Consider the following 13,702-nt stretch of genomic DNA (forward strand, 5'->3'; position numbering starts at 1 on the left):
ATAACTATATAGAATAAACGCATCGTATATGTTATGTGTGTGTGTATATATACATATATACAATACAAAAATAAGTTATGATACGTAAAAATAATGTAAGCGATAAAAATATTGCAAATACAATTCATAAAGCATTGTAAAAAGGCAATATAGTATAATAATGGTGCTCTAATTTTTTTATATCATTTTTTATATCGTGCTTCTACAAAAATAATATGATTTTATAAAATCAGTTTGATCGCAATATGATCTTTTAACACAAATAATGTTGAAAGAAATGGACAAAAAAATGAGTGCTAAAGTTTAAGATGTGAAGTTATACTCCATGATATAATTGTTATATATTTTCAAATCTTTTGTTAATAAAAATATCAAATTTGTTATAGCTGCTTACGTAATATTGTAGCATACAGGATGAACTTTATTCTGTATTAATAAATGTCTCATACAAATATACATTTGTAACATTTTATTCTAATATATGTATATTAAACTTCTCGTCAATTTCTTAAACAAAAAAAGTTCGTCTCATTATTATATCTATTGTGTAATATATATAAAATAGTCATATATTTTTACTAATAATAAAATTACTAATAATTATTAATAATTTATTTCGGAGTTACATTTATATAAGTTTTACATTATATTTTTAAAAAATTAAATATTATAATTTATTGAGTTTTGTGTGTGTAATAGTAGAATAATATTTTATTTATATATATTTTTTACTGTATTCTTTTATATTTTTTACTATATTATTTTGTTTTTAGAGTTATTTTTTCAACTTTATAATTATCTTTACTTTAAAACTATAAAAAAATTGGTCTTAACCCTAATCACAAATATTCTTTCTAAAAAAAAATATTCTTTCATTAACATATTTCTCAATATAAAACTTTTTCTCATCTCATGAAATTAATTAGCTTTGTGCGCGCGCGCACACACTCCCACACTTCTCCCTCCCCCCCCACACATACAACTTATAATAATAATAAAATAAATTTAATACAAGTATTATATTTGTAAGCTTTTATGAATTTTTTAAAGATAACATATATATATATGGTTTGGCCGCTAGAGGGATACAACGATAAAGTGTTAACTCGCATTTAAAATCCAATCACTCACAGTATATATATGGCACGGACGACAGCAAAATTTTAAGATCATGCTTCACAGGATCAGTTCTGTAGGAGTTGATCTCCTTTTCCCTCCCTAACACGGGAGTAAACGTAACCACGATGAGGAGAGATAGCTCTCTTCCTTGAGCGTGAGAACGACAGAGTTCTCGACTTGTTTCGAGATCTCTGTCATCGATGATCGTTCACTCTTTGCACTCGGTGCAAAGGGGATGGGAAGTTGAGCTTTCTGAGTGGTTATATCTAATAAATTCTAAAGATAATAAAAAGATATTTGCAAGGTAGAGATAATTATTAAATATAGGTGTTTATATTTTGCATAAATATGTTATATGTGTATTTCTAATTCGCATCATAAATCATTTGCCGCACTAAAATAAATTTAATCACTTACGGATCGATTAATATCATGTTCTGTAATTTTTCTTGACTCTCTTCTGTACATTGAAAAAACTAGATCTGAAGTTTAAGAGAAGTATATAATAAAGAAGTATATATTGCAAAATCAATTGCATAATTAATTAATAATATTATAAGAAAAGAAAAGTGAATCGCAGACGATGAAATAAGCGAAAGTTATTTTGTCTCGATGATATATGTGAGATAGCCGAAGAATATTTATTATTAAACATTATAAGAACGATATATCGATTTCTTTTTAAATACGAGATGCCACTCTTGCGCGGTATCTGTTATCGTTTCGTTAGTTGTCGTGAAAATGATCCGGATACATACTTTACGCACTTTGAATTGTAAAATTTTGTCTTCTACGAAGATAATGAAAAATAAAACGAAAAAAAACGATAGAAATAAACGAATACGTAACACTTGTACCGTGTCGTTAAAAAAAGGTGAACATTTATTGACAAATGCAAGTTTCTGTTCCAATTCATTATTTTTCCGCAAGAACTTCCCTATCTTTTTATGCGTGATATTTAAGAATATTTTTTTCTTATGATAATTTTTGTTTTTGTTTATTGTCAATCTCAGATGTAAGAGAACCGTCAACCGGTTTGTAAATATTTCTTTTTTTCTTTCTGTAATCATTGTGTGATCGTGTGATGTAATACAGAAACTTACGCACGCATACATATATGTTTTCTTTCAATATATTTGCGATATTTATTTGCGCTTTGAAATACATACAACGACATATGACTTAATGTAAATACATATTAAACGAGTTTTAACAACTAAAAATATCGCGGGTGACGCTATCTTTTCATGTTTGGCCCTGTGATAAAGCAGATGTGGCTTCTAACTCGTGCGTTAGAGATTGATGTATGTCATGTTATCATTTGATCATAATACTCAGTGTACAAAAAATATTACAATTTTAATAGATAAAAAATAATTAAATAATAGGAAAAGCGTATACTTTATATCAATAAGTTTAAAAATTACATATAAGATTAAATCTTTAATTAAATCGTCCACAGTTCATTATATGTTTTTCTTTTAAATTAGAGTCATCAAAATCTTTAATTAAATCGTCCATTACAATTCATGATACATAAAATGTTACAAAGTAATACTATTATTTTTGTAAATATACTAATTCAAGATTTTGTTAAAAATGTAGATATAGAATTATGTTTATTTATCCCAATAAGCACGAATAAAATAAAATTGATGGACTGACGCATTTTTAATGTTGTATATGTGCGTATGTAATATTATTGTTAATATTATTATAATATTGTAAAAATATTATTCTATCTTAATGTCTCATACTAATTATATCAAGAAATTCTTTCGTGTTTAGAAAATAAATAATTAATAAGAAACTTATTTAAAAAATTATTTTGTTCCATAATTTCATTGATAATAGATTTCTTATATTTTTTGTACACTGAGTATTATGATCGAATAACATACGTCATACGTGAATCTCTAACGCACGAGTCAGAATTATCGTAAGACCAAAAATGAAAAGATAGAAATCGGCTGCGATATTTTAAGCTGATAAAGTTCATATATATAAAATACATTAAATCATACATTTATGTTGAATTCGTTCAAAATAGCGCTACAACTTTTATTATATTGTGTTGAAATAGCCACATTGTTATAAAAAAATTATGCGTACTTCATTAACATGGATAGTTTTTGTAAGCAATTATTTATATTCACACAATATAATTTAGTTTAAATTATTTAATTTGATATATTTATATGGTTTATCTCTTTTAGTTTAAAAGATAAAAGGAGATGGCTACTTTTGATAGAATTCTCTGCGATTCATATGTATAAATCAATTTCACGAAATGAGAAAACAGTTTTATATTAAAAAATATATATGTAAAAAATTTTTTTTCTATTTAAAATTTAAAAAAACCACCTAAAAAAATGTCGAGAAAGCTGAAAATATATCATTTATATTATTTTATAATCTTGATGTGTGGGTTATTATAGTTTTCAATGTACAGAAAAGAGATTCAATAATTTACAGAATGTGATATGACCGATCGTCGGTGAATAACATTTTGTAAGTATCACAGGAGCAAATGGGAGCGAATTGAAAATATACAACGTGCACGTAAAATTTCCATACCGAATTAATTAATCACCTCTCTACTTTGCAAAGATTTTCTTATTATCTAAAATTTACTAGGTATAACCACTCAGAAAACTCAACTTCCCATCCCCTTTGCACTGAGTGCAAAGAGTGAACGATCATCGATGACAGAGATCTCGAAACAAGTCGAGAACCCTGTCGTTCTCACGCTCAAGGAAGAGAGCTATCTCTCCTCATCGTGGTTACGTTTACTCCCGTGTTAGGGAGGGAAAAGGAGATCGACTCCTACAGAACTGATCCTGTGAAGCATGATCTTAAAATTTTGCTGTCGTCCGTGCCATATATATACTGTGAGTGATTGGATTTTAAATCCGAGTAAACACTTTAGCGTCGTATCCCTCTAGTGGCCAAAGCAGAGACTAAGCCAAAATAATCTAATAGAGCTTTCGATTGGATGTATTAATGTACGTTACATACTGATGCACATTAAAGGCTGTCATATATACAAATTTGCAATAGCATAAGTAATTAAAACAGTATGAATTAATATTAGAAATTGTTAGTTTCGTTATTTGTAAAATTATAATATTTAATCATTATTATTATTATTATATATTATTTCACTATTATTATTATATTATTGCTAAGTAATATTATTTTTTTATAGTGTTATTATTTTTTTGTATTAAATAACAATAATAAATACTCATAGTATTAATTATCTTACTTACTACTAGTTTTACTTATGTTATTATAAATTTGTTTCATTACATAATATAATTTAATTATATTATGTAATTATAATCTCATCTCTGTTTCTTTGAGAAAGATAATATTCTTTTTATCGATACATAGTACAAAGTATACTTAGATTTCTCAAAAGCTTTTAATTATTTTTCATAGATGGCATTACTTATATATTTAGCGAACGTTTTTTTAACCAAGTTACTTCACCACAAGGCCATTTCAAACTCCAGTTAAATTAATCATCGATTAATTCAACTGGTAAAATTATAGCAAATTAACTAATTATATTATCAAAATTATATAACTCATTATTATCTAATCTAATTTTTTTTTAATGATTCAAACAATAATAAAATTAAACAATAATTCTATCTATATTAACAAAAAATATTGTCAATATTTATTTGATAAATTATTTATTGTTGATCAAATTAACCGAAATATAACGCGCGTGCGCACAAAGTGGCTCATCTCGAATTTTTATTTAGAAAACGAAAATTGAAATTCTGATAAGTGAAAAATATGGTGACTAATTGCTAATTTTCATGTAAATTTATGCGTACGAGAAGTATATGTGTAAATATATATATCCGTTATAGGGATTGCACCATGTCCCTAAAAGATGTCTAAAAAGCGATTTAAAGACGTCTACAAGATGTCTTTTTCTCTCTTATCATCCTTTAGATATTTTTAAGATATCTCTTGGCTTTTTTGTGCTGTCTGGGATATAATCGTTAAAAATATAACAATTCAAAATAAATATAAAAAGCATAATACTAATAGAATTAATAAATACTAGAAGATATAAATAACAAAAAAGAGAAAAAATATATAAACAATAAAATTATATTATTCTTATAATTTTTAATTAAATTAGATTTTATAATTATATACACACATACACGCGCGCAAACACGCACAGAAATTATTTTATTTTATTTAAACAAAGCACAATAAACAAAACTTCTAATTGTAAAATATTATACTTTCTTAGAATAATCATGCAATAGAATTAAAATAAAAGATTGTTACATGAATCAAAATAAAACTTTATATACATATATAAATTTTTAATATAATTATAATAATTAATTAATTTTTTTATGAGAAAAGTGTTATTTTTTATGATTTATTTAATAATATTAATATTTTATTTATAATAATTAAAGATAAAAAACATAATTTTTGTCTATATGGGATGTAATTACGATATATATTTCATTTAAATATATAACAATTTTCAAGATTTAAGAAAAAAATAGACGGAATGTTTCTATTTTTTTATAAAAGAATTATTTACACTAATTGGCTCGTAATGAAATCGAGGAAGGCTGTAACCTTTGTATATACTCCAGGAAAACCTGGTTCTGCGCATTTAAAACCATATGATACTATTCCAACAATATAATAAAATTTATAATTTTGAGGACTAGGAGTCATCATTGGTCCACCACTGTCACCCTGAAAAATCATTTTATATTGTTAATAAAAAATAAATAATTAATAAAAAAACATTTATTTCGCAAATTAATAAAGACTTTTTGTCTTTTAAATTTCAGCTTTAAAAAAAAAATTGCTGTATTATAATTCGTTTCTCATTATATATCGTATTAACACACACAATAAGTCATTACATATATAAATAACTAAAAAATACAAAAATTTTCAGAAATTCATAAAATTATGCTTATAGCAAAGTATTAATTGATAGGATAGCAAATAAACTTGATAAAAAAAGAAAACTGTATCAATAATGATATCAAGAATGATAAAAAAAGCGAAAATCAATGCGGATAACTTAATTTATTAATTTTTATTAATTAAGTTATTTTAAAAAAACATGGCAAATAAATTTAGAAATTTTTTATAAATGTTTTCTATCTTTATAATTCTATAATTATTTCTCACCTGACAGGCGTCTTTTCCACCTCGAGCATAGCCGGCGCACAAAACGCGGCTATCTATTACATTTCCTTTAAAATTTTGGAAAGCTGTTTTGCATTCTTCTTCTGTACGGACAGGAATTTGTGTCTGTAAAAGCCGACTGCTTGTAGGACCACCTAAAAAATAAATAATATTATAAAATAAATTATATTATAATAAAAATATAAAAAGTAATTATAATACACAGCATTTTAGCATTACCTGACATATAAGATTATTACATATTTATTAAATTTTATTACATATTTATTAAATTTTTCATATTTCATTTCATTTTTCATGGCAAAGAATATACTTATATGTATAGTTTATTTGGATCAGTACTTACGGAAATAAACAGATCCCCACCCAGCAACGAAAGGATACGTATTCTCCAGATTTCTATATCTATTAAAATCATCTACTGGAAGACAAATGGGATGAACCGTTGCTGAAAATTTATAAAGTTTATATCAATTTATTGATAAGAAAAAAAATTAAAAAATTCTAAAAGCTATAATATCTAATTGTGCTAATAGCTAATATTTGATTTTAAAAACTGTGATAACAATATTTAGTTTTGCGCAGATTTTATCAATTTTATAAATCAAATATCTATTTTAATGTAGCTATATTTATAGAAAAGATATCTAGATCTAATTATAAATGTAAATGTAAAGATCTACCCTCGATCAAATAATTTTCACTTAGAAGCAAAAAAAAAAGACTCTGGATAATTTTGATATCTCTTTGATATTTCTTTTGAGAAATGATAAATATATTATTAGTGTCACGAGGCAGCTGACAAAAAACAAAAAGAATAGAAAATTAATAGATATAGAACAGATACTTCCTAAGGAATCGATTACGGTTTTAATTAAATATTGAGTTTTCTCATTTCATCTCAGCTTCTATTTTATATTAATTAAAATTTTTCAATAATGAATTTTACACGATTTCTTAATCTTTCGTAGAAACAATCACGTAATTGAAAAAAAGAAACATTAGTAAAATAGAAAAACTCACATGTAAAAGGTACTTCTCTAGTCGTTTTCAGGACAGCCACATCATTTGTGTGGCTCGTGGGATTGTAGTGGGGATGTATTACTTTTCTTTCGATAAAATCTTCGAAGGGAGACGCTCCATCAAAATCGTTATCGAGATCCAAATCACCTACACGTACTTTAAACAAATCGTCCCGTTCGTATACGCAATGCGCGGCAGTTAGCACGTGGCGAGTGGAAATGAGAGCGCCGCCGCAAAGCCATCTCGGAACATTCGGATCTCTCGGGCTTCTATATCCGAGAGCGGTAAGCCAAGGCCAAGCACCTGCAAAATTCAATTAATCAGTTATTGCTATTAGCGTTATAGATTTCATTAATAGATTCATTAATAATCCTGACAATGACACTATGATCTATGTCATGCTTAATATTTTGTAAACAGCGTTTGCATCCATATCGCATCAACTAAGTGTTAAAATTTAACATTCTATCAAAACAAAAGCAGGCTATATATAAAATTAAAAGCAAACTAAGCTATTTATTTTTACTGCTTGACATGCAAAAAAAAATCATTTGAAATAGAAAGAAAACTCTTCAATTTTCGCGGTTGATAAAAAAAAAAAAAAAACATTTCCATAAATTTTCTCCGAGCGTTCAGAAAACAAAGAAGACATATTTTAAAATTGTAAATTTTTCTTAGAAGTATATTATAATTTTAAAATGTGATGTATGACAAGCAATAAAAAATGTATATATATATTAAAATGTTGATCTTAGGGAGGATCTTAGATTTCTCTAGTATAAAAATCATTCATACCTAACGAAGCTGGTTCGCCACCAACGATTCTACGTAGCGTTACATTACTAAATCCGCAATCAGGTGGATACAAAGGACCATACACAGTATTCGTGATCTCGCTACGACCTTGATCGCCATCCAAATTGTTGCCTCCATTTCCTGTATTGTCCGTATTTCCGCCATTGGTGTCGGTAGGACAACAAACTTGAGGATCTTTACCCTCGAACCCGCAAACCGAAGAACGGAGAAAATTTCCTACCGCTGGATCTTGAGAATTCGATTGCAAAAGGTTGAGCAACACTGCACAACTTCTGATATTTATGCATATGCCGAGTTGTCCTTGCGGATTTTGGCATGAACCTGTAACGTCGAAACTTAAATTTAACGAAATTAATATTAATATTGAGTGAATTTCTTCAAAAAAATATAAATATAATTTTCTATTAATCTGTACGTCAGCACGTCTGTACGTCAGCATAATTCTAAAAAACTTAGGTTTTATCAAATCCGCTTTAGACGATTTATAATTTGCAATAAAAGACTTAAAACAGAATTGTATTTATAATTTTATATGCTACATATTCTAATGTGTATATGTATACATGCGCATATATTCTAATACACATATTTTTTATATGTATGCATATTACACTTCTTCAAATGTTTTCTGTATTACATGATACATAAAATTGTAAATAAAATTCCATATGTCTTATAAATGACTTCTTATACATTGACACAATATTATTACTTTTAGATGTATGATATATATACACGTTTTTTTATATACATTGTATAAAAATTAGACTTTTTATAATGTCCCGTAAACACGTAATAATCCATTCTTCAAAAATCTCTGATTAATCATTATAGGATAATAATTATAACAGGAATAATAAATATAGTAATAATTATAACAATCATAACATGAGTTAGCATGAAAGATTGTACATAGTTTTATCGCTACCGTAATGAAATGCATTTTATAACTCAATAAACTATCATGCATTAAACATTTCTGTATGATAAATATTTATGTACGTCCGATTATTTAAATTGTACTAGCTCAGTATGTAAATGCATTTTCTGTGAAAAAAAGTGGATAATGTTTGTTAATATTATTAATGTTACATCGCTAAGTACCATTTCTTAAAATCTGTGATGACTATAAGCTTAAAGTATTCCGGTAAATATATCACGGTTTACAATAGAATACAATAATACATCTATAAAACAAGCGGATAATTAATTCTAAATAGATGTGTCCAGCTGTTCATTGTCAGATATTTATGCAATATAAGATTAAAACTTTCTTATTTTATAACAAAATATTATATTTATAAAAAGACTTCCTTTTAAATTAATTGAATTCGAAATGTTTCTACAATATATTAATATAACACATACATATATTACATTTGATCATTCTTTATTTGCTTCATTGATTATATAATTTTCAACTTTTATCCTTTATTTAAGGCTTATTTAATTTACAATATTTAGTATAGAAATTCCTAAGCTCATATATTGCATTAAGATAGTATAAAGATAGTATTAAGATAACACAAAGACAATGCATAACTGTGTAAACTCTTTCTACAAATTGTATCTTTAAGTAATTAAATCATTATTTATAGCACGAACTAAAACAGTCATAATAATAAATCATAATAACGAGTTATTTCCATTCATATTACTCTATAAATCAATAACCGTGACCACATCCGACAAATTCTCTGATGATTCAATTATACTACACATGTGATTATAATAATTAATTAATATAAAGATAGAATTGTATAATTGATTAACCATTAATTTTTTTGTTATTATGTTTCACAACATGTTTATCATGATTATTCTCATAACATGATTATCTCATTTAAAATCTCATTTAATTTTAAAAAATGTTATAAGAGAATGTTTGTCCTAAATATATTTTTAATTAGTATAATACTAATAATTTCTCATTGATATTTTCGGTATTTATCTCAAAATGTACTTTACATTGTATTAATTTCGATCACGAATCTAACCGATTTTACAATCACGATTCTTTTAACTTGTGGCAATATTTTTCTCAGAAACATCGGGTCATTGAAAAGAAAATGTAAAATGTTGCAATAAATCGGCCTCCAGTCGACCTTCATCGATAGTCGTGCTATACTACAGAAGACTCTCGTTCTTTCGATTTAAAAAAATTTCGCCTTGGCCGTGTTCGGACAATTCTATGTCAATACCTATTACTGTAATTTCTCGCTAATTTGTATAATAATGTAATGTAAAAAGTTTATAAATTTTATATATATATGATGCTATGTATACCGATGAAGATTAATTAAGCTCCAGAAATTTGTGAAAAGAAAAGTATATCAAACTTTGCATGCGTTAAATTATTAAAAAATATAGTTTATTTTTTTAATTAATATACAAAAATATATCGATTTAATTATCATAAAACACAATATAATACATAATTTAGATACACAACTTTTATAAATATAAGTCAGTATATTACCGTATACAGTATGAAGGTTGTTAGTACAATAATGAAGCTATTAAGTCATTATGAATAGAGTAATAATTACGCAAGATGGAAGACGTATTCGAGAGAGTAACGATAGCAACATATATTTATAGAATTAGATAATATTTTGTACCTAGATGATATGTGGATATACCGGATTTCTTTCGTCCAAAATACCGGTTCGCTATTATAAGAAAACGCTATTAGTAATTCGCAAATAAAAACCGACGTTTGTGACGAGATGGAATGGAATCTGTAGACACACATATTATTACTTGAAATGGTAATAAAAAGCGCATACCTTGAGATTGCGTTGATGGTATTAACATACATAGCAAACTGATGAATGCGATGACGGAAGACCACATCTTAAATCACGCGTTTATCCTAAAAATTCATATGCATTATGTTATTTCATTGTGAGTATTTAAGTAGATAAACTTATAAATTTTTTGCCTCTTTAAAATAGTTTCAATAATTGGACTGTTAAAAAATATAGAATGTTATTGCCTTAAATTATCATCAGTAAAACTGAAAAAAAAACGAGATGCATTGTTTGAGATTTAAGAGAGAAAAGATACACGTGTGACAAGAACTGTTAAATATAAATGTTGCAAAGAAATTCAATGAATCAGGACGTAGCACGTGCTCGGAGATTTCGATGCTTCTACAGCGCTTTTAAGTTTTTACTCGGCGTGAAAATAAGTTCTGCCTGGATACCCCTGACATTGAATGCAAACATAATGGATAATTTTTATTAGACATTTTCAACCTAGCGTGACAACATTGTTAGCGGATTCCCCTGCGATTCATTCCATGGTCAAAGTTAATTACGAGTTATATCTGACATTGAGAAATAAAATTGCTCCGAATTAAATAAAAATAACATCACACTAATAATCAACTCAAAGATATATATGCACATTAAAAAAATTAAAATGTTGACAAATTATTAAAATTTCCCAGAAAAATTGCCGCAAGAAGATAAGTCAATAATTTAATTATGATCTTAAAATTAAAAAAATCACATTTTCTTGCTAAATTAAAAAGACAATTTATAATATGTGTACTGATGTAAAATCCTATAACATCTAGCATATTAATTAGTATACAACATGTATACTAATGCAATAAATATTTTTATTCAAAGTTTAATAAATATTAATAATTCTAATTTAATAAATACTAATAAATTTCAAATTTTTTAAAATTTTGCTAAAAAATGGTTATATCCTAAATTCATAAGAAATCGACAATTAAAAAATTATTGAAACTGATAGAAAATATATTGTATAAAATCGAAAGACAAACGTAAAAACACTTTTTATTTAATTATTAAATATCACAACGTTTATGTTATATTTTATTTAGAACATTATTACGAATTTTGTTCTCTTTCTTATCATGTTTATAAACAATATCTTTATTAGAAGTGTCTAATAATATATCTGTTACCTTAATTGTTATATTGGTGCATGTAATTATCGTGACAATATGTGTATAACTTAGAAACTCAAGCCAACTGATGCAGATAAATATAATTATCATACAAACCGATCAAGAAGCTGTAGCGCTTTATCAATATAGTGTTATAAAACACAATTTTTTGCGCGTTAAATAGACATCAGCAATTTTCTAACTATATAATGTAATTTTTATTTGATAACTTACACGCACGTCATCTCCTAATACCTAGTTTGTCATAACATTGCTATCATAAGGTTAAAATGAAAGACAAAATAACAAAGAGATAGAGAAAAAGATTAAAATTGATATAATATAATAAGATATAATTTCTTTAGATCTTATTGACTACAGAAGCACAAACATAACTTATGACAACAGAAACGTTGTTAGTGATAATTGATATAAAAAATTATTGGGTTTGTGTATGTGTGAATTGTATATTATTAAAAATCTTATTCACATCAAATTTATATTGGTTTCAAATTTTTTTCAAGACGGACAATATTCAATCTGGTTTAATTGTTACTCACTAATTAATTAATATGTGGCACAAGATCGAGATTCTTTTCCACAAAAATAAAGACACTGATGATTAATAGATCAATAAAAACAGCAAGAATCGTCGATGAACACCGCACGAGGATTACTGAATTGCTCTCCTCTGCCGCATTCTCTTTATAACGGACAGAGAAGCAATCAACCAATAATCATATGCTACACTGGGATTTAATTGTATGCGTGTAAATACAAAGGATTCTTCCACATGTGTTTTCATATATATGCGAAATATATGAAAATTGCTGAAATGTATCTTCGCATGCTAGATATTAGATAAATGCTAATTGTTACAATATGAAACAAGCAAAATGATATACTTTTTCTGCTTTATACATCTGTGTGTATAATACTTTAAACTCATATTAATAATTCATCATTTATATATGTATATAAAATATTTATATTTTATATTTTTCTGTTATATATAGTATATAGTTTATATTTTTCTTATATATATATATATATATACAATTTTTTCTTTACTAATTTATACTTTGTTGATGGCAATAAAGTTATTTTTAAGCCATATGAAAAAGATCTTGTTATAATATATTAATAGTTTTTGAATATTATTAATAACAATATATTAAAAAAAAATTGAATTTCAGAATCAAAAATAAATAAAAAACGTTCTATTAATTTTCAAACTTTAAATTTAAAAAAATATTACATATGTTACAAAAATATTTTATTATAAAAATCTGTTATATCAATTATGATTTTCCATCAATTTTTTGATAAAAAGGAATTAATTTTAAGTGCTCTTAAAAAAGCAGCTAAATTTCAATGTTACATCATTTTGTTGTACATACGTCATAATATTTTTAAATGTATAAAGTCAGTTGATAATTTTTAAAATGTAAATATATATAATGTTTTATTGCTTATATTGAGAGAAATTGCAGTAAATAATTCTGTATATTTTATGATATCAATATTTGAAAAAAGTATAATATAACTATACTTAAACGTAATGTGCTCTATGTATCACACATACAATTTTATATTCATCTATAT

At 25.8% G+C, this 13,702-nt stretch overlaps 1 protein-coding gene and 2 non-coding genes across 7 annotated transcripts; 1 reads left to right on the plus strand and 2 right to left on the minus strand.

The window, feature by feature from the left end:
* The first annotated feature begins 1,165 nt into the window (after nt 1-1,165).
* On the plus strand, nt 1,166-1,380 carry LOC126859196 (small nucleolar RNA U3). Its single transcript, XR_007688776.1, has one exon. It is a non-coding gene; the product is annotated as a small nucleolar RNA U3 (small nucleolar RNA).
* Nucleotides 1,381-3,761: 2,381 nt separating this feature from the next.
* LOC126859197 (small nucleolar RNA U3) lies at nt 3,762-3,976 on the minus strand. Its single transcript, XR_007688777.1, has one exon. It is a non-coding gene; the product is annotated as a small nucleolar RNA U3 (small nucleolar RNA).
* Nucleotides 3,977-5,556: 1,580 nt separating this feature from the next.
* Nucleotides 5,557-12,881, minus strand: LOC126859035 (venom protease-like). Of its 5 annotated transcripts, none has more exons than XM_050609929.1 (8): nt 12,116-12,347; nt 10,962-11,047; nt 10,794-10,844; nt 8,152-8,493; nt 7,357-7,659; nt 6,680-6,781; nt 6,316-6,467; nt 5,557-5,868 (listed from the first exon to the last, which is right to left on the minus strand). In XM_050609929.1, the coding sequence occupies exons 2-8, from the start codon at nt 11,026-11,028 to the stop codon at nt 5,704-5,706; spliced, it is 1,182 nt and encodes a 393-aa protein (XP_050465886.1). In that variant the 5' UTR covers nt 11,029-11,047; nt 12,116-12,347; the 3' UTR covers nt 5,557-5,703. The 5 variants fall into 5 exon arrangements, with proteins under 5 accessions (XP_050465886.1, XP_050465885.1, XP_050465887.1 ...); XM_050609928.1 differs by lacking the exon at nt 12,116-12,347 and adding an exon at nt 12,658-12,881 and having other exon boundaries at nt 5,560-5,868; XM_050609930.1 differs by lacking the exons at nt 10,794-10,844; nt 12,116-12,347 and adding an exon at nt 12,658-12,879 and having other exon boundaries at nt 5,565-5,868; nt 8,152-8,502.
* Between the last annotated feature and the right edge of the window lie 821 nt (nt 12,882-13,702).

This window comes from Cataglyphis hispanica, chromosome 2, assembly GCF_021464435.1.
Source record: "Cataglyphis hispanica isolate Lineage 1 chromosome 2, ULB_Chis1_1.0, whole genome shotgun sequence".
NCBI classification, from domain to species: Eukaryota; Metazoa; Arthropoda; class Insecta; order Hymenoptera; family Formicidae; genus Cataglyphis; species Cataglyphis hispanica.